This window comes from Trichosurus vulpecula, chromosome 5 (assembly GCF_011100635.1).
Source record: "Trichosurus vulpecula isolate mTriVul1 chromosome 5, mTriVul1.pri, whole genome shotgun sequence".
NCBI classification, from domain to species: domain Eukaryota; kingdom Metazoa; phylum Chordata; class Mammalia; order Diprotodontia; family Phalangeridae; genus Trichosurus; species Trichosurus vulpecula.
In genome coordinates this window covers 157,577,234-157,600,407 of record NC_050577.1, presented here as the reverse complement: position 1 = coordinate 157,600,407, position 23,174 = coordinate 157,577,234, and the positions used below count along the sequence as shown (strand labels likewise).

Sequence of the window (23,174 nt, the reverse complement as noted above, 5' to 3'; positions counted from 1 at the left end):
ACTCTTTCCTCCTCCTGGGAGAATTCCTGGGTACTTTACTTATGGAATGGCTTAGAAAAGAGGTGAGGAACCTGCAGCCTTGAGGCCACATGTGGCCCCCTAGGTCCTCAAGTGCAGCCCTTTTACTGAATCCAAAATCCAGGTTTTATTCTGTGAAGTTTGGATTCAAGGGCCACACTTGAAGACCTAGAGGGACACATGTGGGCTCGAGGCCACAGGTTCACCACACCTGGCTTAGAGATACCTTGTAACTTGACCTTTACTCAGCTTACTGCAATGCTTGCCCCCTACTCATACTGGCATATTGGATAACCAGAGAGTAAACACTACTTTTCTCCTTTAAAGTTCCAGGAGTAGCCCAGACATATTGGGGATGGTTTTTCTAAAACTGTAGTTCATGAACCACTATAAATATACTTTCCCCTATTGATTTCAAGTTGAAATCAACTAGTCAGCCAGTTCATTTGTAGAAATGAGTTTTTACTAACGTGATATAACAATAGTTTGGTACAAGCCACTCTCCCTTAGAGTCTGTGTCACGTCCAATAAGTACATATAGAATCCAGGGCAAACTGGGTTTAATATCAGAAAACCCATGTAGCAAAGGGTAATTTACAGCTCAAGAAACTCTTTTTGCTAGAATGCTCAAGATTCTCTACTTAGGTCTGGTTTGGTGTTTCTACTGGTCTTCTTGCAGAACCCTGAACCTTCCTTTATATCGCATGCAAACACTACCTTCAGCCCTTGCTGTCCCTGGGATGTTGCCATGATGCAAATGAAAACGTCTAAATCCTTTAATCTTCTGGAGCTCACAAGGTTCTCTTCCAGCCAAGAGAGGAAAGGAGGAAATGTGACAGAAGTCAAGGCCAGGCCTGGTACTTCTCTCCTCCCTCTGCCCAAGTCAGGGGCTTGACAAAAAGGCTTGTACTCTACAATACCAGTATCTTGAAGCCTTCAGTCAGTCAATAAATATTTATTAAGTACCTACTATGTGCTAAACATTGGAAATACAAAGAAAGGTCAAAGATAGTCTCTCATTTCCAGGAGCTCACAATATGAGGGAGACAATATACAAACTACGAACAAAATAAGACTTATAGATATAGATCTATAGATCTTTATATTTATTATACATATGTAAATATATATTATAAATTGCAAATAATCAATTACATTAACCTTAAGAGGGATCAAGAAAAGCTTCTTGGAGAAGATGGGATTTTAACTAGGACTTAAAGAAAGCCAAAGAATCAGAGATGAGGATGGAGAACTTTCCATGCATGGGGGACAGGCAATGAAAATGCCCCAAGTAAGGAAATGGAGCAACATGTACAAGAAGGCCCATGTTAAAGGATCTCAGAGTATATACAGGATTGTAAGAAGGAAGAAGATAGCAAAGGTGGAGGCTGGTTACAAAGGGCTTTGAATGCCAGAGGATTTTGTATTTGATCCTGGAAATGGTAACCCCTTTAGTTTATTGAATAGAAGGTGACATGATCAGATCTATGCTTTTAAGAAGATCACTTTGATAGCTAAATCAAGGATGAACTAGAGTGTGAAGAAACCTGTGGCACTGAGACCATCCAGTAGTCCAGGCATGAGGTGATAAGGGCCTATACCAGGACGGTGGCAGATTCAGCAGGGAACATGGGACTTAAGAGACAAATGTTACGAAGGTAAAATCAACAGGCCTTGGCCCCAGATTGATTATGGGGGGTAAGAAAGAGGGAAGGATCAAGAATGATACCTACAGTGTGAGCATGGGTGACTGTGAAGAATAGTGGTAACGTAAGTCCTTTAAAATTGTCTTCGTTTTACATGACTGCACATGTGTAACCTATATCAAATCGCATGCTGTTGCAGGGAAAGGGTAGAGTTGTGGAAGGAGGGAAGTACTTGGAACTCAAAAATTTTAAAAATAAATATTAAAAAATGTCGTTACATGAAACTGGAAAAAAATTAAAATATTTAAGAATAATGGTATCTTCAGTATTAAGAGGGAAGTTAGGAAAAAAGGGAAGATTCTAAAGGAAAGCTAGCATGTTAAGTTTTGGACATGTGGAGTTTAAGATATCTAATGGGACATCCAGTTCAAGATGCCCAGTATGCAATTAGAGATGTGCAAGTAGAGATCACCTGAGAGTTTAAGACTCCATAAGTAGAGTTAAGAATAATCAGTATAGAAATGACAGTTGAACTCATGGGTGCTAATGAGGTCACCAAGTGAATAATTATACAGGGAGAAGAGAATAGAGCGCCTGTGGGATATCCCTGGTTAGCAAACGTGACCTGGATGAAGATCCAGCAAAGTATACTGAAAAGGGATCACAGAGGAGAAAAATCGGGGGATAGTACTGTCACAAAAGCCTAGAAAGTAGTAGGTGATTGACAGTATCAAAGGCTTTGAAGAGGTCAAGAAGAACAAGAATTGAGAAAAGGCCATTAGAGTTGGCAATCAAGAGATCGCTGGTAACTTTGAAGAGAGCATTTTCGGTTGAATGATGAAATCCACAGCCAGACTGTAAAGAATTAAGTAGAGAATGAAAGGAAGTCAAGGGAAGGCCTATATTGTAGATGGTCTTCTCAAAGAGATTAGCCAAAAAAGGGAGGAGAAATATAGAATAATGGCTAACAGGGATGGATGGATCAAGTGAGGGTTTTTTGAGAATAGGAAAGACAGGGATGTGTGTTTTTAGGCAGCAGGGAAGCAACCAGTAGACAAGGTGAGATTGAAGATACGTGAGAGAGTGGGGGATAACAGGCCAGTATAGAAGGGGATCATGTCTGCTATTTCATACAAAACCCACATGATATAACTCGTTTGCTCAAATCAATTAAAATACACTTCCTGTTTGATCTCACTGTACTTTGTCCAGTAAATTTCAAGAACATCTAAATTGATCAATGATGTTTTCAAACTATAATTAATTAAATGGAGATGTGGTAAAGGTGTAGCATCTTGTCACTTATTTAAATAGATCTAGGTCACACAACCCCCTTGCTTATACTAGATCTGGTACCTGGTGTGAAGGAGACAAGCAGTTGCTTTATTCTTTTTAATTCTATTTAGTGAACAGAGATAGCATGATATAATGGATAAAGTCTGCTCCAAAGACAAGATGATATTCTTTCAAGTTCTGCCTTTGATACGTACTGGCCTTCTGACCTCTAGGGCACTTAACCCCTGGTATTCTTGTTAACTCTCTATAAAGAATGTAAGTTGCAGAAAATGTGCTGACCTGAATTAGCGGGGGGCAGGGGGGGGGGTCTTCACCCAAGAGTTGCTTATACCAATGAGATCAATCCCTATCAGTAGCTGTCTAAAGGCTTTTCATCTACAGAGAAGACATTCCATAATTTTATTTTATGACATTCTATTCCATTGTTTTATAATCATGTCAGGGAGATATTAATCATCAACGTGAATCTCTTGCTGTAGATAAAAATCATTTGCATTTCCCTGTTACAGTAAAAAGAATATGGTAGCTGGTCATAGTCACTAAACTAATAAACCTTATGTAATGTAGTGATGATAACAGAGTGTTCTTCCAGATGTCAGATGCCATACAACTGCTATGAAGAAAGTTTTCATGATAGTAAACCATACCCACATAATAAAATTAGCCAAAAAAAGGTCATAAACTGATATTTAGAAGCTCATTACGCATATGTGCCTAGCCTTCTATATATGAGAACTCTTGGTATTTTAATAAGACTGGGTCATTTAGGAGACAAAGTTGAAAACACATAATACTTTTTAAAAATTAAGTTATGAAAAAATTAAGCAAATAAATTTACTTTCTGAAATCTTGCACTAGAACCAGCTGATTCTTGGTGTAATGGGAGTCGATGTGTCCTTAGAAGATATCAAAAGACTTACACCACGCTTTACGGTAAGTTGAAGTTCTCTCCTTTTGGCCAGATTTACTATGATGCAACTTAGTACAATACATTTATGTCCTTGTGTTTATTCCAACACTCAAACCTAGATCTCTAATCATTTAGTTCACTTGAATTGACATGCATGCTTATTATGTACTAAGGGAACTTTGCTAAATATTCTGGATAATAATAAGGAAGGTAAGGGTCCCTTGCCCTTTAGTACTTTATAATCTAGTATAGTAGATAAGTGACAGCGAGGTGGAGCAGTGGATAGAGTGCTGGGCCTGGAGGCAAGAAGACACTTATTGCTGAGTTCAAATCTGGCCTCAGCCACTCCCTTGCTGCATGACCCTGGGCAAGTCACTCAACGCTGTTTGCCCCATTTCCTCATCTGTAAATGAGCTAGAGAAGGAAATGGCAAACTACTTCAGTATCTTTGCCAAGAAAACTCCATGACTAAAATGACTGGACAACAATATAGTTGATAAGCCATTTACTTATACAGAATATAAATGTGTGTGAAAAAATACAAAATGTTATGAGAATTCAAATAAAAGGGAAAAGTGCTCTGTATCGAAAGATCAAAACTGGATTTATTGGTCATCTGAGTTGAACTTTAAAGGGTGGTCTAGATTTCAATTAGCAGATATGGAAGACCCAGGATATTTTAAGTGAAAGCATTAGTAGTGGGAAGCTACGGAAGTAGTAAAGAACTAGCTGCGGGTAAATCATCTGGTTTGATTGGAGCTAAACATTTAGGAAGATGAATGTCATGTAGGTTGGAGATGGCAGAATGCTTTAAAGAACAGGCTGAAGAGTCTATAGTAAAGACAGGCAGTGGGGAGCTAGCGAAGGTTGTTCTGAAGGAAAAGGAGATGCTGAGTGCTGTGCATTAGGAATAGTCATCTAGCAGATTATAAGAATACCTAATGGTCCAAAACTATAATTAACTGCCCCGTGAAGACTGCATTTCCCTTTCACCTGAAGGGATTAAAGCAGAGTCTCAATGTCAGTTTTTAAAGGTTTTTACAGAGAATATTGGATACTTAAAAAAATAGGACTAAAACATTCTCTGGTTCTATCTGCAACTAAAGGTTTATGAAATCTAGATTGGACACTCAGAAGAGGCTTGGTCAGGAAATTAAGCTGTGGTTGCATAGATATGATAGCAATCTGTGGGAATAGATAGGATCAACAAAGGAGAGAGTATAGAGAAATATGACTACTGACAGAAGTAGTCTGAGAACAGAGACTTGGGGGAGGGCGATGCTTAAATTTAGGGAGTGGGAGTAGAATTAGAGATAGAAAGAGTTAACAGAAAAGTAGAAGGGCTCAGGAGGTTGCAGCGAAATGAAGCCTAGAGGAAACAGTTTCAAGAAGAAGAAGGAAAATGGAAACCTGAAATGCTACCAAAAGGTCAAGGAAGATAAGGAATGAGAAAAGGTCATTTGGTTGGGAAAATATTCCAGAGAGCACTTTCCATATAGAGAAGAGTATGAAATAAAGAACCCATGGGTTATTTCATTTTCTATGACAGAATAGAGAAAGATAGAGAAAAGATGTCAGTTTTGAGAGGTTGAAGAAACTATGGCAGATAGTCTCAGTTTACTCATTAACCATTAAGGTTATCTTCTGAGATTGATGTGAGCCACTTGGAATATAAACTCGAATATCTTCTTTTTGCTAATTAGTTTGATTCATCTCCAAAGAAATTCTCTGGAAAAGATTCCTGAACTGTAGGTATTTATCAGAAAGCCTTACTCAAGAGCAAAACTCAAACCAAAATTGCTTTTTTGATTTGAGAAGCCTTTTATACCGAGGGGTAAAAACTACTACATTTAATAACACTGCATTTCTTTCACTGCATTTTTGGTCTCTAAAACATTAGATTAGGTATTCTTAGCCTGGAGTCCATGAACCTTTTACAAAATAGTTTGATAACCCTATTTCAATATAATTGGTTTCCTCTATAATCCTAAGTATTTTATTTTATACATCTAAAAATGTTAGGCTTCTATAAGCTTCATTAGATTACCAAAGTGGTCCATGACATAAAAAAGATTAAGAACCCCCGATCTGTAGCATGTTCTAGAAATCTCTGGCTCTTTGTTTCACCCATGAAACCACCAAGAACCAAACAGTATTGCTCATTGATAAATAAAGAAGATACTTAAGAGTTGTTATTCAGTATGACATAAATATTTATCTACCTTTTAGATAATCTCGAAAGGAATAATTTAGATTTCCAAATATCTGTCATTGAACTATGTGGCATTTACATAATTTTCTTCTTTCAGCTCTGTCCAAATGGTTATTATTTTGCAATTGATCCCAATGGCTATGTGTTGCTACATCCTAATCTTCAGCCAAAGGTATGAAAATCTTATATGTTCAGAAATTAGATAATTGTCTTAGAGTGTCCATTTTAAGGCTAATATCATATCCATGAATTTATATTGTCCTGAATATAAATGAAAAAAAAAACACCTTATGTTAGTTGGCTTCATTTCACAACTCAGGAAAATAATCTTACTGAATATGGATATCTGAAAAGTCTTGGTCAGTTTTAAGTTTTAATAACTTTAGAAGTACAAATGCTCCACACTTATAGAAAGCAACATTTGAAAGGTGATTTCCAATTTTAAAATATTAATAGGATTCTTATAAAAATTAAACACAACTATCATCTTGTGCTATACATTGCACTAATCAGTTTTTAACTTTGTAAAAATTTTCATCAGCTGTTGCTCAGGGACTGAAAGGATTGCTTTTGTAATCTTAGTTTTTAAGATCATCCAAAGAATGAGATTCTGATGCATACATGACAGTTTTTCCATGATACCATAAGAAAAAAGTCTAGCTAGACCAGGTAAGGGAGGTAGCCAAGCAACAGGACCTCCTCTACCAATCTATCAACCTGGGAAAGTGTCATACAGAAACTGTCAGACATACAGTGCACAATGTTGACTCTTCTTCTTAAAACTGAAATTGAAAATTTATTCAAAATTTATAAAGCTAAAAAATTAAAATGAATTTTAAATATTTTTGTACACTTGTGTTATTTACACTTCTGATTTTATTAAAGCTTAAATCTGAACTAAAACTTTGAAATATCATGTATAATATAAAAGCAAATTCTGTATTTCAATTTTCTCTCACAAATTTGGTAAACTCCTCATCATTCATGCCTATTAATTCAGATTCCCTCAGCTTATCTCAGCCTCTGGGTCAGACTCTATTACAGGAAAATAATATAGAAACAAAGTAAAAACTTCATAAATATTAAAAATGTTTTCCTTGGGTCTCTTCAGTACTTCCCACTTACTCTGCTATTCAGATAACTGTTCAATGCATCTCACAGAGTTTTTGTCACTGTCTTCTCGGGAACCCTTAAAATAGAAGTAGAATTCAATTATTAAAACTATCAGGGCAAGATGTAGGAGTAAGTAAAGTTTATGACTCAGGACAAGTGCTTCTTACAAGTAGAAAGATATTCTCTGGAAGAGAGATGATTGAGCAGTTAGAGATTCGTTTACTATACCTTAGTCCCTCCAGCCCAAATCTTATTATTCTCCCTTTTATACCAAATGAAACTTCTAAAACATTTATCATTTCTTAACAGTTAAAGGTTAAGAATTTATTTTTCTAGTCAAAATCTTCCATGTTAATTCAATATTTTATCTCCCTCCTTTTGCATTTATGTTAATCCTTTAAGCATCCTTCTCTTGACCTATTATATTTTTAAATTTACATTTTTACTAGTTTAATAACATGATATAGCATCTAACCACTGCATCATATCACTTTACATTTTTTTAAAAAATAAAATATAAACTTCTCCCTCAAGACAGTTTTAAGAAGTAATTTTGCATCATTTTCTCTAGGGCATTAGTAGAATACAAGCAATTGCATTTGATTCACAGGAAATTATGAACTCACAACAGATGCTAATTCCTGCCAGACTCCTGTTCTCAATCCTCTCTGCAACCACCAAAATAGGGTACCATGTTCCCTCTGACTTCTGCAACAATTTCCATGAGATAAACAAGAATGTACCATATCCAAAAATATGAGTACAATACATTTACTTTTTAGAGGCATAGAGTGAAAATAGGCTTTGGTAGGAAAATGTTCCATTTAGAAAAGACTTCTGTATATTTGTTTCCCTTAATAGTATAGGACTCTAAATTTATAATTGCTAGTTCACTCATAGGAGATGAAATTTACCCAGCAGCAAGTTATTTGTTTCCTTCATCCAGGTCATGAACCAGGGGGCCTGGAAAAGGAATGTTATTTTATGGGCCTAAAGAGTCAGGCTACTTAGGAATGAAGTTTTCACCAATAACAGTTTTTACTATTTGGCAGACTTATAAGGAGTGAATGCTTCCAGTATCAGATGTCAAAGTTGTATTAGATAATGGCCGGCATGATAGGAAAGGCCCAGTGCAATGCCAGTCTAGGGAGGTGCTCTTGAACCACCCATGAGCCAGGACTTTCCATGCCCTGCCTGTCATGGAAAAGGAGAAGGCTGTAGTGGACAGGTGAAGTCGAAAAGTTCATGCATTCAAGTGATCTTCTCAAACTCTCAAAAGATTATGTCAGACAAGCAGGCAGTCAAAACTATCAACCCAGCAATGCATACGCATATGCTTCAAAATTTCAACAGAATTATTGTCTCTTCCATTAGAATAGAAAGGTTGCTGGCATAGTGGATGGAGAACTGGCCTTGAAGCCAGGAAGACCTGACTTCAGGTCTCACTTCTGACACGTACTGGCTATGTGACCCGAGTTAAATTCCCTAAGTTTTCAGTGCTCTGGGCAAATCTCTAGACTGAAAATTGCAGAGAAGGAGCTGAACTGCACTGGTATAGAGCATTACCTCATCTGGGAGTTCCCTATAACACTGAAATCAAGGATCTATTATAACACAATTACAAATAATGCTTAACTAATAAATCCTCATTTTAATTTTAAAATATGCTGTAATGCAAAATACTCCCCTTTAAAACTAAATTGGATTATGATTATTTCTACCATAAAGTTAACTAACTTTATAGTTATTCTGTTTATAATATTTGCTTAAGTAACAAATTGTGCCAAGTGAACACCCGAATTATTTAAAAATGCATTCATCTACTGCATTTAAATTGCAGTCTGGGCTATATTTTTAGTCACTGTACTACCAAGGTAGCACAGTTCTTGCATAATTCAGTTCCTTGGGATTGCAAGTGATCTCTCATCTTATCAATGTGGATATTCCTTCCAACATTGCAGCTCAGGTCGCATTCATGCCTTCTGACCCAACACAGGAATCTCAAACAACCTAGTGAAAAGTTTCTAGCATATTGGCATGATATTCTTTGGGACTTATGGGAAGAAATGAGCAAGAATCAATTTTAATCTCATTATTTACCTGGTTATTATAAAAACGTTAATATTTAATGTTCTTGTCACAAAATATATAACTTAGTCTTTTGTATATTTGATTCTGTAGTACAGTCTGTACCTATTCAATCATTGTTTATCAAGACCAAATGTCAAGTACTCATTCCAAACTAAAATGATTTTAGAGATGAGTTTGTGGAAAAACGAGTCTACAATTCCAGGCCCTTCAGGCCTTAACAAAGTGAAGACTGAACTACAGACATCAAGATATCACTAGATCCCTTTCCTTGGGTGTGCATTAGGTTAATCACTCTATTTATCCTGTGAAACTAAAGAAAATCCAAGCAGTTGTCCTGAAAATGAAATAATTTTAAAATAACCACCTTTCTGTTTCTGCAACAACAATATATACATATGTACATACACATGTATATATGTATACACACACAAACACATATATCCTACAAGATATGATGTAGAAAATATATCATTATTTGCAAATGTTTTAGTATATATTATGCTTGTCCTATGACATTCCATTTACCAGTTACTGAAATTATCATAAGTTATCCTGCATTTTTGCATATCCTCGTAAAATAAGAGGCCATTTTTCTTACAATTTTGGAAGCAGTATTTCAGGTCACTGTATTTAATTTAATATAACTTTAAACAAAAAGGTACTATGAAGGCTAAGATGCATAGAATTGTTCCTAATGTATTCTTTTCTCCTAAATAAATGTTTCTAAAATAACCATTAAGTATGATTTTGAATTTTTTATTATTAACAGGTCAAATTTTATGGTTGCCATTTTGTTGGTGCATGCTATACAGATTGATACAAGAAACTTCTTAAACTATGGTATAGTGTAAGACATCTAAATAGACAATTTCAATTTAATCACATCTAACATTAAACCTAGATAGATGATGTCATATCATCTAACATACTAACTCAACTAATCCTAAGCTTTGTCAGAAATTCATCATCAATAGAGATAAAGCAAAATGTAGCCTTTAAAGGGTGTTTAATGCTGTGTGCTTTCTGTTTCCTTCCTGAAAAGATGTAATCCGAATTTTTAAAAATCATCAAAAACAATGAAGTTGTTGAGGAGAAGATGGTGGCCAAGTACATTTTGAAAAAGTATAAATATCAGTAAATAGAGATCACTCTAATCTTCATTAGTACACTTCTTATTGCATTATGTATCACACGTTGTATCTTTTGCATTCTGGTCACCAACATCTCAAGTGTTTCTTAAAGTACAATGATTTCATTAATCTCTGGATCCAATCTAGTAATAGTATCCTGATTTAATCAATTCTAGGAAGGAATTCAGGAATTAAGTCAAAATACGTGAAGCCAACTTATTAATTATTTCTTCATTTCTTTTTTATAAGATCCTATATGGCTTGAAAGAGTAAATAGTCATGAGTTTCCACTGATTTTAAAGGGAAAAATTTTAGAACCCTAAAATTTAAATTTTCATGGATCATATAAACCCCAGCTATATATAATTTCATATTTAATTTGGGAACTATAACTGGAAAAAAAATGTCTGAAAAAGAGACCACCACCTCTCTACATGCATGTATTTTTCCAAGCAAAACATGAGACGATTTTGTATAGAAAGAATTAGAATTCTGCATATTTCTAGTAACATTTTTTTCCCATTAACTAAAGACATCTTTTTTAGTTTTCATTTGTCCAGCTTGGGCTTTCTTTGGTGGCTACAAAGTACTCACAACTCTTAAGTTCAGAAGGAGATTCTCACTCCTAGGAAAATACCATTGGGAGAAAAAGTTAACTTTCATCAAGAGAAACACACAACCTTCATTTGCTCAAACATAAGATTATAAATCGCTACTTTTTGTTGCTTCAGCCTATTGGTGTAGGTATACCAACAGTTAATTTAAGAAAAAGAAGGCCCAATGTTCAGGTAACTGTGATTGAAGGTAGTTATTAGTGCTTTAAGCTATACTGAACTATAGCAGAGATTAAGCTTTTATTCCTAAAAGCTTCCAAGTGTTGAATGAGAAGGCTGTTTATTTGATATATGGCTTCCAAAGCATGGAATGTGCATCCTTCTTTATTAAATTGAAGCAAGACTGTCATTAATGACAGGGATGTGCACTGACTAATAGCTGCTAGCAAAAGTGATGCTGCGATAATAATATTAATATATTTATATAGATAATTTTTGAAACAAATTAATCGGATATTGTGATTATAATCTTTCATTAAGTCTACCTTTCCAATATTAGTTTAATAGCATTTTCGATAGAAGTCAGTATAATGTGAATATTTCAAGTTCTACAAAACGCCAGTTTCTCAACAAAACTTCATTCCATGTTTCTAGAAGCTTGATGGGGAGAAATAAATGTGGCGAAATTTACCATAAGTATTTCTTCTCCATCAGCTGTGAAATATGTCCAGAGTAACTAATTGAAATAACTAAAAGTCCATAATACAACTATGAATTTGGACACATTGAAATACCCCCAAAATACTATACTATATGCTTTTTGCCATCCTGTTTCAATGGACATGTTACCAGAATAAGGTTCATATATATATATATATTTCACTAAATGTATGGGAAATGAGAAAAAAAACTTTAAACATCTCTAAAAATATTTTCTAGCTTAATATGACAGTATTCTTTGCATTACATTTAGCTTAATAAATGATTTTCAAAGCTCTATTAAAAAAAGATTAGTATAGTGAAGGACGGAAGGAAAGAAGAGCTGACAAGTTCAAAGGCAAGTTTACTGTCATTCTTAAAATAGTTTTCATGGAATAAGGGAGAGTAGCACAGTAGAAATTAATACGGGACTGAGTAGGTGGGAACACTCATCGCAAAACCTGACTCTGCGAAATGACTTTGCACACGTGATTTAACCTCTCTGGGCATCATTTTCTTCATCTACAAATAAGAAAAGTGGACTAGATCACCTTTAAGATCTCTGAGAGCTCTAAATCGATGCTTCTGTGTGGTACTATGATTGAAAGGTATGCATGTGCCTAGACTAGTTTTTTTTAATGGTATTGTGATGGAGAGGCAACGTAGTCCAGAGAAATGATTGCAAGGGTATATGTTACATATTTATTCCAGTGCTATCTCTACCACCTGTTAGCTAGACCTTGGGCAAGTCATTTGTCCTCTATGTTCCTCAGTTTCCTTATCTGTAAAATGAAGTAGATGAATTATATTATCTCTAAGGCCTTTTTCCTCTTTGTCATTCTATACTGCTTTTATTTTATTGCATAAGACTTTTGTCTTTCATGTTTCTTTTTTTAAAAAACCAGTTTAAATCCCTTTTTTCTGTATTACATTGACTTATGAATTTATTTAATTCTAATCATTTGGCATGTTTCAGTTTTTTGTATTTGCTTGTGTTCTTTTGTGGCCATGGGAATTTTAGTGAATCTCCATTCCAATGGTAAATTCAACTGCATGTAGAAATTAGGATGTTAAAAAATACACAGAGAATTTTTGTTCCTTCAGCAAAAATTCAAAATGGCAAACTAGCAACTACATTCCCATTTTAGAATAATATCTTTCAAGAGGTTTATGGGGAAAAATAAATTTATGAGGAGTCATGCATATTTGTATTATCACTAATTATTACTAATCATAACACCAACTTTCATTGTAGTAGAATTGTTCTCATTCTCCATTCTTATTCTCCATAATAATTCTGAGAAATGGATGGGGGCCACCTTTTAATATTCTAATCTTATAGATGGGAAATTAAAGAAACTAAGAATTTGAGGTCAACCATTCCAACAGCTTTCTAATGGCAAAGCAGAGACTGGAATCAGTTTCTTCTGATATCTAACCTAGATAGAGGGATAGTTGGGTAGTCTAGTGGATAAAGCACTTGACTTAGAACTAGGAAGATACTAGCTCAGATACTCAGTAGCAGTATGATCATGGGCAAATCACTTAACTTCTCTTAGCCTCAGTTTCCTAATCTGTAAAATGGGAATAAAAAATAGAACTTACCACCAAAACCCTTTGTAAAAATTTAAACACCATGTAAATGTGAGCTACTATTATTACTTTATTTTCAAGTAGCCCCTGTTGCCTTTGACCTTTTCAGTCACAATTCCATCGATGAGTCCTTTAAAATTTGGTCTGCCAGGTTGCCATTTTAAATGAATTTAATTCAGTGACTTAAAGCTTTGTGGTTTTTTCCCCTTTGTTTTCTTTCTTTTCTTTTTCCTTTCTTTCTCTCTCTCTTTTTTACCATTTCATTTTCTTCTCTGCCTTTGTATGTTGGAATGGGACGTGAACATCATAATGCCAATTCTTCCATGACAATGCCTCCATGCATGCTGTTTGGTTCTGGTCATGCTATGCATTATCCATTGCATGTAAGACAATGATTTTACTTCTGTTTACACTTTACTATTTTGACTATTTTTTGGACTAAACATTAAAAAACCTTCATGCTGATATGGTGGTGTCTGTGTGGTGAAGATGATTTATTTCTTGTGACCGTATAAAAAGTTGACAGCAGTTTGATTCATCTACTTATGGCAATGGCTGGGCTTTCCAATATTCCCATTTATAAGACGAAATATGTTGTAATTCTTCTAAGGAAACAGGTTTTCAAAACAACATGCTACATTAGTTAAAATGGGAACTGAAAATGAAAAGCCATCCATCTATTATCTACTTTTTTGGCTTCTCCAATTTTGTTTATTCCAAATCAAATAACTGAAGATGCAGATATTATTTGCATAACATAGCCCACTTTTCTGTAAAATAGCAAACTTGTTAGCAATTTTAGGATTAATGAGTGAAACCATCTGCTTTCTTTTCAACAGTGTAAATTATCCTCTACAAAAATCCATCTGTATCCAATGTTCTATTTTTTGGGGGATGGGACTAGTCTTGGAAAGGTCATAGAGTTTATCCTATAAGTAAAATGCTCTCCTATGCAGAAAGTTCTTACGGGATAAATGGACACAGTTTACTTAGAACACATATTCTTTTTGTTTTTCCCCAACAAAGAGCTTTACTACTTAATCTTTCCAGAGAGAGCCATAGCAGCAGTGTGCTGGTAAATATTTAACAACCAGCTCTCCTATTTAATTTTTTTAAAATAAATGCATGATATACTTTAAAATTTTATCTACATTAACATTTTCTCTCTATCACTTTAAGTGCAGACAACCAACAATAAATAAAATAAATAAATAAAGCCCTGATTGGTAGCATTTGCTGATTTTCTAGGAGTTAATGGTCACACTGAAAATTTAATGATCAGCTCTAACAAGCCAGTTCAAGCTGGCTCAAACACATCCCTGCCTATAAGTGAAAGGGCTGTGATATGCACTTATAGAATACTACTGTTTAGGAAATCTGTATCAGCTAGAGCTCTAGCTTTCCTTTTCCCTTCAAAAAAGCCATACTCTCTTATTAAGTCCATTGTAGCTTATAGTCTATTCAAATTAGTACCAGTTTTGTTAATAAAATGGAAAAGTTATACCTGTTAATATTTTTAAAAAGCCATTTCTAGTTCTATGTTTGGTAAAGCCCTAAATAACATTTCTTTATAAATACCATTCGATATGGCAGGTACTTACCCACCCCCACACATTAATGTTTCTGGGCTAACTACAGTATCTAAAGAGTCCTACTCTGAGAAATGAACAGTTATTAGCAGAGACTTAAATTTCTTGAAGGTAGACTGTCTCCCTCCTGTTTTTGTATCCCCAGTGCCTAACATAGTACCTGATATAACAGGTATTTAATGAATGCTCATTGATTATCAAATAATATATTGTTTCATTATTAATGACCACTAATGGTCTCTAGTCCAGGTAAAATCCCCCTTAGACACACAAACTAGGAATTAGCTTTTACAACTACAATATAAGTAAGACTGCTTTTATAAAAGCAAAGGGTAATTTTCTATTTGCTGTCTCTTACTGTATAAATTATTCAACTTTTTGTCTTTGGCTCATTTTGTAGATGTCTTTATCCTTCTCTCTGTCTCTGTTTTCTGTTATTCTCTTCCTCTCTGTATCTGTGTGTAGATGCATAAAGACATCCTGTGTTTGTCTGCCTGTGTGTTTACATGCACACATATGTGAAATGTGATGATAAATTAGACTGATGCCATTGCCATATAAAATTATCAATTTTGCTTTAAACCACACTGTTAGCACACATTTGCTGTTTGTCTTTTGAGGATTGACATTTTTTAAAGTAATTTCAAAACTAAAGTCATCCTCATTTATAGAGAAAAAAAGTTGTTTTATGTTTTTCTTTCCCTCTTTGTTGTGTGTATGTATATGCATATATGTATATACACATGCATGCATATATCTATATACACACACACGTTCATTTTATCCAAAACATACTACAAGTTGCTTTAATGAAAATTGTTCAGCTGATAAAAATGCCACAAATGTGTCATCACTATCATCATCACCATCACCGGCTCTGCCACCAGTAATCACTGACTGAATGCCTGTTTGATAAGCATTTGAATTTGCCATGTAGTGATAGATAATATCGTTCTGTATTTTGGGTATGGTGAGTAGATAGAAAAGTAAATCATAGAACAAAGATACACATGTAAAATGATGTCCCTGAAAACTACATAAATAATGTCTGCTTTTACGATGACTTGTTGACAGTCTGTGGAATTTGAATAGAGAAATATTAGCAGGCACAGTTAGAATTTTTTGAACTAATGTCAATTAATGAATTGTAGCAATTTAAAGCTCGTGTACTTTTTCAATAAATAAGACTTTTCTCATTTAAAAGAAACAGGATTCTTTTCTCCTTTATTTGTTCGTAAACTTTTAGTTCCCTTTGAATTCCAATTTCTTTCCTGTTCATTTCTCAGAGTAGGACTCTTTAGATACTGTAGCCCTAACATGTGCTTTGGTTGATTCATAAGCAAAACCAATCACAAATACTGTGAATTATCTCACAAATACTGTGAATTATCTGAGTTGTTATCTGTGGCCCATTTGTCCATCATGGACAATCCATTAAATACTTTGTTTATCCAGAACTTGGGTATCATGAATGGAATATAAGAAAAATACTAAAAATATTTCCTTTTCAGAGTGCAATAAATTAAAAATGTACCATATTTAAAGCTCAGGATCACTAGCAATAATCATTTACAAATTCCTATCATATCAAAGGAGATATTTTTGGATATTATGCCAGACATTTTAATACATTTAAATTCAATTTGAATAATTTCTCAAATTATTGCAGAACATCCACTGTGTAATTATGGCAAAATGATATATGCTTAGTACTTACTGTTTTCTGCTGTAGAATCCTAAATCTCAGGAGCCTGTAACCTTGGATTTCCTGGATGCCGAACTGGAGAATGATATCAAAGTGGAGGTGAGTTGACTAACAGTTGAGAATGGAACCTTCAGATATGATGCCAAAAATCACTGTACTGAATAATCCTTGGTTTATGCTTTTTCTTTAAAAAGGAGTGGTGTTCAGTTTCTGTGACCAAGAAGGGAGAGAAATATTTTTTACCTTCTCATCCTTCTTCCCCAAAAGTGAATACATAATAATTCTCTTACAATAAACTTAAATTTAAAATTTTCTCCCTGTCTTGTATATGAATAGAACAATACCCTATATGATACAGTTGAAGGAATGTAGGCTTTGGAATCAGAACATGGGTTCAAATCTAACTATGCTACCTAGGAACTGTGCGACCTTGGACTAAACTCTCTGAGCTTTAGTTTCCTCATCAGTAAGATGAAGGGTTTATAGTAGATGACCCCCAAAGTGCCTTCTAATCTTGAATCTATGATGCTTTTCATTATCTTCCCCCAAGATGAGAATGATGTTTCACTCTTCTAATATTTAGTACCTATCTTATGATACTAATCATATTCTATACATTAGAAACAGTCCTTGACAACAGTGCTACAGGATATGGCATTAAAATAGGCCATTCGTTCTGATTTCTAGATGCCTTTTGCTTATCAAGTCTTAATTTAGAAAGTTCCCCCTTACCTCTCTGAGCACGGAAAGTCAAGATTCCCAACCTGGCATCAAAAAAGGATTGAGGGCACCACTGGCTGTTCCTTACATGGCATACAGAACATAAGACAGGAGCTTGTATGACTTTTTATCACCTGAGTTGTAGAGATGTCACATCTTTGTTACTAGATTGGAACCTCTTGAGGATAGGGGTTGCATCTTATTCTTCATTGTTTTATGAACAGAGACTTAACAGATATTACAAATGCAAGGTTTTTTTTTAATTGCCAGGATTTAAAAAAAAACCCTGCAGATCCAACCCCAAGGCAGCAAAATTAACTGATTTTTTAAAATTAATTTATTTTTAGTTTTCAACATTCATTTACATTCCCCAAGATAGCATGCAATCCAGTATAGGCTCTACATATACATTCCTATTAAACATATTTTCACATTAGTCATGTTATATAGAAGAATTAGAACCAATGGGAGGAACCTTAAGTTTCTCTTTTTGTTTCTTCTTATAATTTTTTTCTGCTTACAATTTTAAAGATTAAACATGTAACTGTAGTATACTGCTCTATCATTTGGGGAAGATTTTTTTTTAATTAAGACTTTTTTATTTTTAGTTTACAACACTCAGTTCTGCAAGACCTCGAACCCCAGATTTTCTTCCCCTGCCTTCCCCTCCTCCTCCCCAAGAAGGCATGGAACCCGATATATCCTCTATACATAACTTTGCATTAAACTTATTTACACAATAGTCAAAACTTAACTGATTTTCCCCCTGGTTAAACAGATAATTTTATTTGGACATATTTTGATGCTTCTTTGGATCTGTGTGTTGTTTGAATCCCATTGACATCACCAGCAATATAGGTCATGGCCTCCATAAACTGAGATTCTAACCCTCCAACATGCTAACTAGATGCTTCTATATTTCTTGACATTGTATGAAGTAGATAGGCTACCCATTGGCTGAGTTATCTCTGCTCTCACTTCACGCCTACTCCATCTATTTTTTCTAGTCCTAAGTCTCTGATGTAACCCTTAGCACCACTTCTCCGTTGCAGTCTGTCACTGCAAATATGTTGCGGCCTATAGATTCTGGCTATGATATTTTCCATTGTCCTTTGGGAGACCACAGATTTAACTCTTCAGTCTATAATATTCCAAAAATCAAACGTACATGACCCCTGGAAGAACAATGATATTTTTAAATGACATTTTTACATATGACCTTGCTTATTTTTGAAAGTTAATGATATTATGTTTTGTGAGAGGCAAAAAAAAACCTGTGGCCGTTCCAATTGGTCCTTTTAATATTTCTCCAATCCCTAAGAAAATCTTTGTTTTCCCTGTTATGCCAATTTTAATATTTAAAAAATGTAAAAGTGAATGTAAATTTGTGAAAAATAGTTTTTGGAGAAATTCCGATTTGCTAGTCACATTTAGATTAATGAATGGCCAAGAAGATACTTTGTCCTCTTTCAATAATTTAAAATGTCAATGTAGCATGACAACCCTCTTTCATATGTCAATCTCCCAGAAACAATTGCTGGCGCTAGGTCGGCTATGAGAAATTGTGCTTTATCTATTCTGAGTATGATCAACAGATCTGCAAAGCCTACTTTCAATAAACATAATTTGCTGACAATATACATAGTATAACGAAGATTGTCTCACTTTTCTTCAGATTAGAAATAAAATGATAGATGGAGAGAGTGGAGAAAAGACATTTAGAACACTGGTTAAATCTCAAGATGAGGTAAGACCTATTATTCTTTATTAAAGAATATATAAACATAATGAAAATTAGTTATATGTGTTGAGATTCTTGGATATACATACATGATTTATGTATTTGAGATTTGTAAATATAATTTCTAAAATTATTTATATACTATTAATATACTATAAACATACATGCTAAAAGCAGACTGACAATGTACACTACAAGACAAACATGATATCATATCCTGGCTAAGATTTTTATTAAAAAAATTTCTTTTGAGATATATGTTAACTTGAGAGGTTTTTTGAAGGACTTCTCTTAAAATGAGTTGAAATGTTCATGCTTTTTAAAGGTAAAGTCGCTTTTTTTAATGCCTTCATCAATTAGCATATCCCTTTAAAAAATTTACATGATCACACAATTCTATGTCCTTAAGCAAAATAATACTTGGTAAGACTTTATTTTGATTCAGTGATTTGCAGTTACAAAAAAATCATATTATTTCTCTCATTTGATTCTTACCATTCTTTGATGTAGTAATGCCCATATCACTAATGCCATTTTGTAGATGAGGAAACTGGGACTTTGAGAAGTTAACTGACTTGACCAATGACACAGAGATAGTAAGTGGGAAAGCAGAAAGTTGAACCATTACTTTCTGATGTTTAAGTTCATTTTTCCATTACCCAACAATCATATGTCATTTTAAGGATGTGCTTACAAAGCAAAAGCTTGAAATTGAGAAGTGACAGCTACCAAATCTATTTGATCAGCAAACATATAGAAGCTGGTTGAATTCATTAAGGCTCTGAAAAAGATTTTTATTTTTTGTTTGAAACTTTCTGGTTTCTGACTTATCCACACCTCATGGGAGAATACTTTTATTCTGACATTAAATATGTCTTGGAAGATACTCTATTCTTTTTAAAGGGAAGACAACTGGAATAGCTCAATGGGGTTGGCATATTCAAGTACATCTTACTCTAATTATCCTAGTTATCAGGCATGATCGCAACTGAGATGATGGGAAATTTTCAAAGTTCAGTTTCCTAAGTAGAGGTGGGTATTAGCATGGGCCAGGGGGCACTCTGGTTCTTAGGAGTTGTAAGGCTGCATTGTTTGATAGTGCAGTTTGTACTGAGTACTCTGGAAGCAACAAAGGATTCTCATGTGAAGGTCCATTCATTCCTAGACTATTTATATCTGTCCCTTCAAAACTGAATAAAGCCCTTTCCTTTAAAATAGGGGTATGATTCATTTAATAGAAATCAAATCACGGTCCCCATCCCCTACCCCCAAAGCAAGTTCTATAAGCAGAATCCATTCTAAAGGCTGGTTCACCCTTGAGAGACATAAGATGACTCCTTATCCCCAGAGCCCAGAGACTACCATAACAGTCCTTCTTGGATAGAGTATTCTTTGTTTGCTGGACTTCTCTTTAACCTCCATTTTAAGACACAGGGAAATTCTTTAATTTGCTTTTTCTTTTGTCAAGTTCGAAATTAAAAATGTTACACAATCCCTTATCCTATCAACAAAGTAATAAAAGGCACCCCTGCCTGTTCAAAACTTCAGCCAAGCATAACTTTTAAGTCCAAGTTATAAGATTGTGAAGAAATCTGTTTTAGAGTGGCCATGTTGAAAGATTTGTGACAGCAGTTGTACTTAGGTTTTTGCTCTAAGTGATTTATATACTTTGTAATGAGACTTACTTAACAGTAAATATACTTTCTGAGTCACATAGAATTGCTATCCAAAACAGATAATCAGGTTATAAACATGCATTTTGAAATTTTACTTCCATAAATGCTTGAATTTTCATATCTTCCTCCACCTACCCACGGGATATAGTAACTTCAAAAGAAAATCTTAACTCTTTCAAGGTCATATGGTAAGAATTCACTATTGGAGATTCTAAGGTTGGAGGGCTATTGATCCCTCTCTTAGCCAGTCTGACATGTTCTGCTCTTCCCTTCCCTGCTTGGCTCTCTCTTCAGCCACACAGCTTTTTTGGCATGATTAGTTGCAACAACAAACTGCTTGTGCAGAGGGAAGGGTGTTGCAAATCAAATTTAACCTTAAATTTAAGATTTGCAAAGTAGTTCCTTCACAAAGTCTTTGTGAAATAATTGTACAATGTCATTATTTTTTTCTTTCTTTGTCTTAGGTTTTCTAAGCTCATATTTATTGCTAGATAGTCCCTACCCTCAAAAAGATTATATATTCATTCTACTGAAAGTGAATTTGTAAACTTTATCAGAAGATAGGTAAGCCAATTTACAGTTAACTGCAAAAACATGCGTGCTCTCTGGAATAGTCCTAGACACCTTGTAGAGACGCTAATTAAACTTGACTAATTGTACTCTACGTGGAAACAGACTCATGTCCAAGCATGGCCTTTAACAATTTGTAGAAAGATACATTTTTAGGATTGGAGGTGACCTCATCACTTATTTAGTCTCCATATATTTTATAGCAAAAGAAAATGAAGCCCAGAGATATAAGGTGAGGTTATGCCCTAGTTAGGGCAGAACCAGGGAAGAGGCAGCAGAGTATATAATAAAGATGCCCAAAAGTCAGAAGGTCTTCTAGGCTCAATTATGGGATTCCAAAGGTGAATGTCAGCATTGTCTCTAAATTGTGTGTGAACAAGTCATTCAGAATGTATACAACTTTCTCTTTAAGATAGGAAATTGGAATCTTGTTTCATTTCTCAGTGCTCATGTATTAAGCAGCGAGCCCTTGGAAACATTTTTTACTTGTGAAATGACTATTACATATGTATCTTAATACTATCTCCCTAGGTTCAGGTAAGTCTGGAACAGCTCCTAACACGAGCTTTCTCAAAGAAAAGAACAGAAACCTATGTTCAAGCATTTTAGTCACATCTACCTGCTATGCAGGAGAAAAATGTGTGGGATAAAGATTTATAATATATAATAAAATTCATATTGGATTACAGAACATCATTTTTATTATGCTGCTTTTAATGGATTTTGATGTTTATTCTGAGATGAGCATATGTGTCATGAGAATTTAAACATCTTGGTACAATTGAATGTCAACAGAAGAAATCTAGCAGACTGTCTTTATTGTGGGCATCCCCTTCAATCCCTCAATGTCTGTAATGCTATTAATATGCCACAACTGGAACTCAATGACAATATTTCAAACAGGGTATAACTGAAATTGGTCCAGTGAGGAGCATTATCTCTGTTTATCATTTCTTAGGAACATCAAGACTAGGATATAGTCAAAGTCTAGCAATATAAAAACCTGGTGGCTTCTAAATGGAAATAGCAGTTAACATGGAGGTTTGAACTACCGTTCTGTTTTACTGGCACCTGAGCACCATACAAGATCATTGACTTTCCCAAAGACAATCAAGTCAAAACTACCAGCATAGACATATATGTATACAACATATACATAAGATACGTACATATTTGACATTATTTGGGAACCAAAATAAGCTGTAGCCTACCTTTAAGTCTCTAAATTTATTCTGTTTTATGAGAAATATTGGTTTGCCCAGGATTCTCCTTTAGCCATTTATACTTTAAAACTGGATCTCTGAAGGGCTTTTTTTTTTGGTTTTATGATGGACATAATTTCTTAGCCTGACCATCCAATGCTTTTATTGTTTAAAGGCTGAGAGATGATATCATTTTACTGAATTGAAGAAATAACCCACTCTTCATTCTTGTTATTTAGTTGCATTAAAAAATAAAGTTCTTTCTATCTCTGTTACTAATTATTGTATTTCCTATCTCTAATACAAGAGCCTAAGATACCTTTTTAAACAGTTTGAAGCAGCTGAATTTGTCCATTGGGGTACCTTCACCGTTATCATCATCATCATCATCATCACCACCACCAAAAATAGAAGGTGTTCACCATAGATTTGGAATGACTGATCACTGGCCATCAACCATTCACCTTAATGGATACATAGCCTATTCCTAAAAATATTCTAGCATGACCAAGACTTCAAAGACTCCAGTGATAGTCAATGCCAATATTTCACTGCTTTTATATGTGACTTTTGGTGAAATCTCAAACTAATTGTAACTTGCCATTTTATTTTGAAATTATTGATAAAACATTTCAACAAAAGGATATGTTTCTCCAAGCTTAAAAAAAACCCCAACAATTCTAAGAAACAGAAGCTAAGTAAAGTTAAT

At 34.5% G+C, this 23,174-nt stretch overlaps 1 protein-coding gene across 3 annotated transcripts in view; it reads left to right on the top strand.

Annotated features, from left to right (window-relative positions):
- The window catches only part of CACNA2D1 (calcium voltage-gated channel auxiliary subunit alpha2delta 1), a 676,615-nt gene that overhangs the window by 603,283 nt on the left and 50,158 nt on the right, over positions 1 to 23,174 (top strand). Inside the window, exons 17-20 of one of the 3 annotated variants that reach the window (XM_036759223.1) lie at positions 3,819 to 3,893; positions 6,180 to 6,254; positions 16,599 to 16,655; positions 18,952 to 19,023. In XM_036759223.1, the coding sequence (XP_036615118.1) occupies positions 3,819 to 3,893; positions 6,180 to 6,254; positions 16,599 to 16,655; positions 18,952 to 19,023 (279 nt within the window). Of the gene's footprint in view, positions 1 to 3,818; positions 3,894 to 6,179; positions 6,255 to 10,055; positions 10,127 to 16,583; positions 16,656 to 18,951; positions 19,024 to 23,174 lie in introns of those variants that run through there. The other 2 variants (XM_036759222.1, XM_036759224.1) reach the window with 2 other exon arrangements.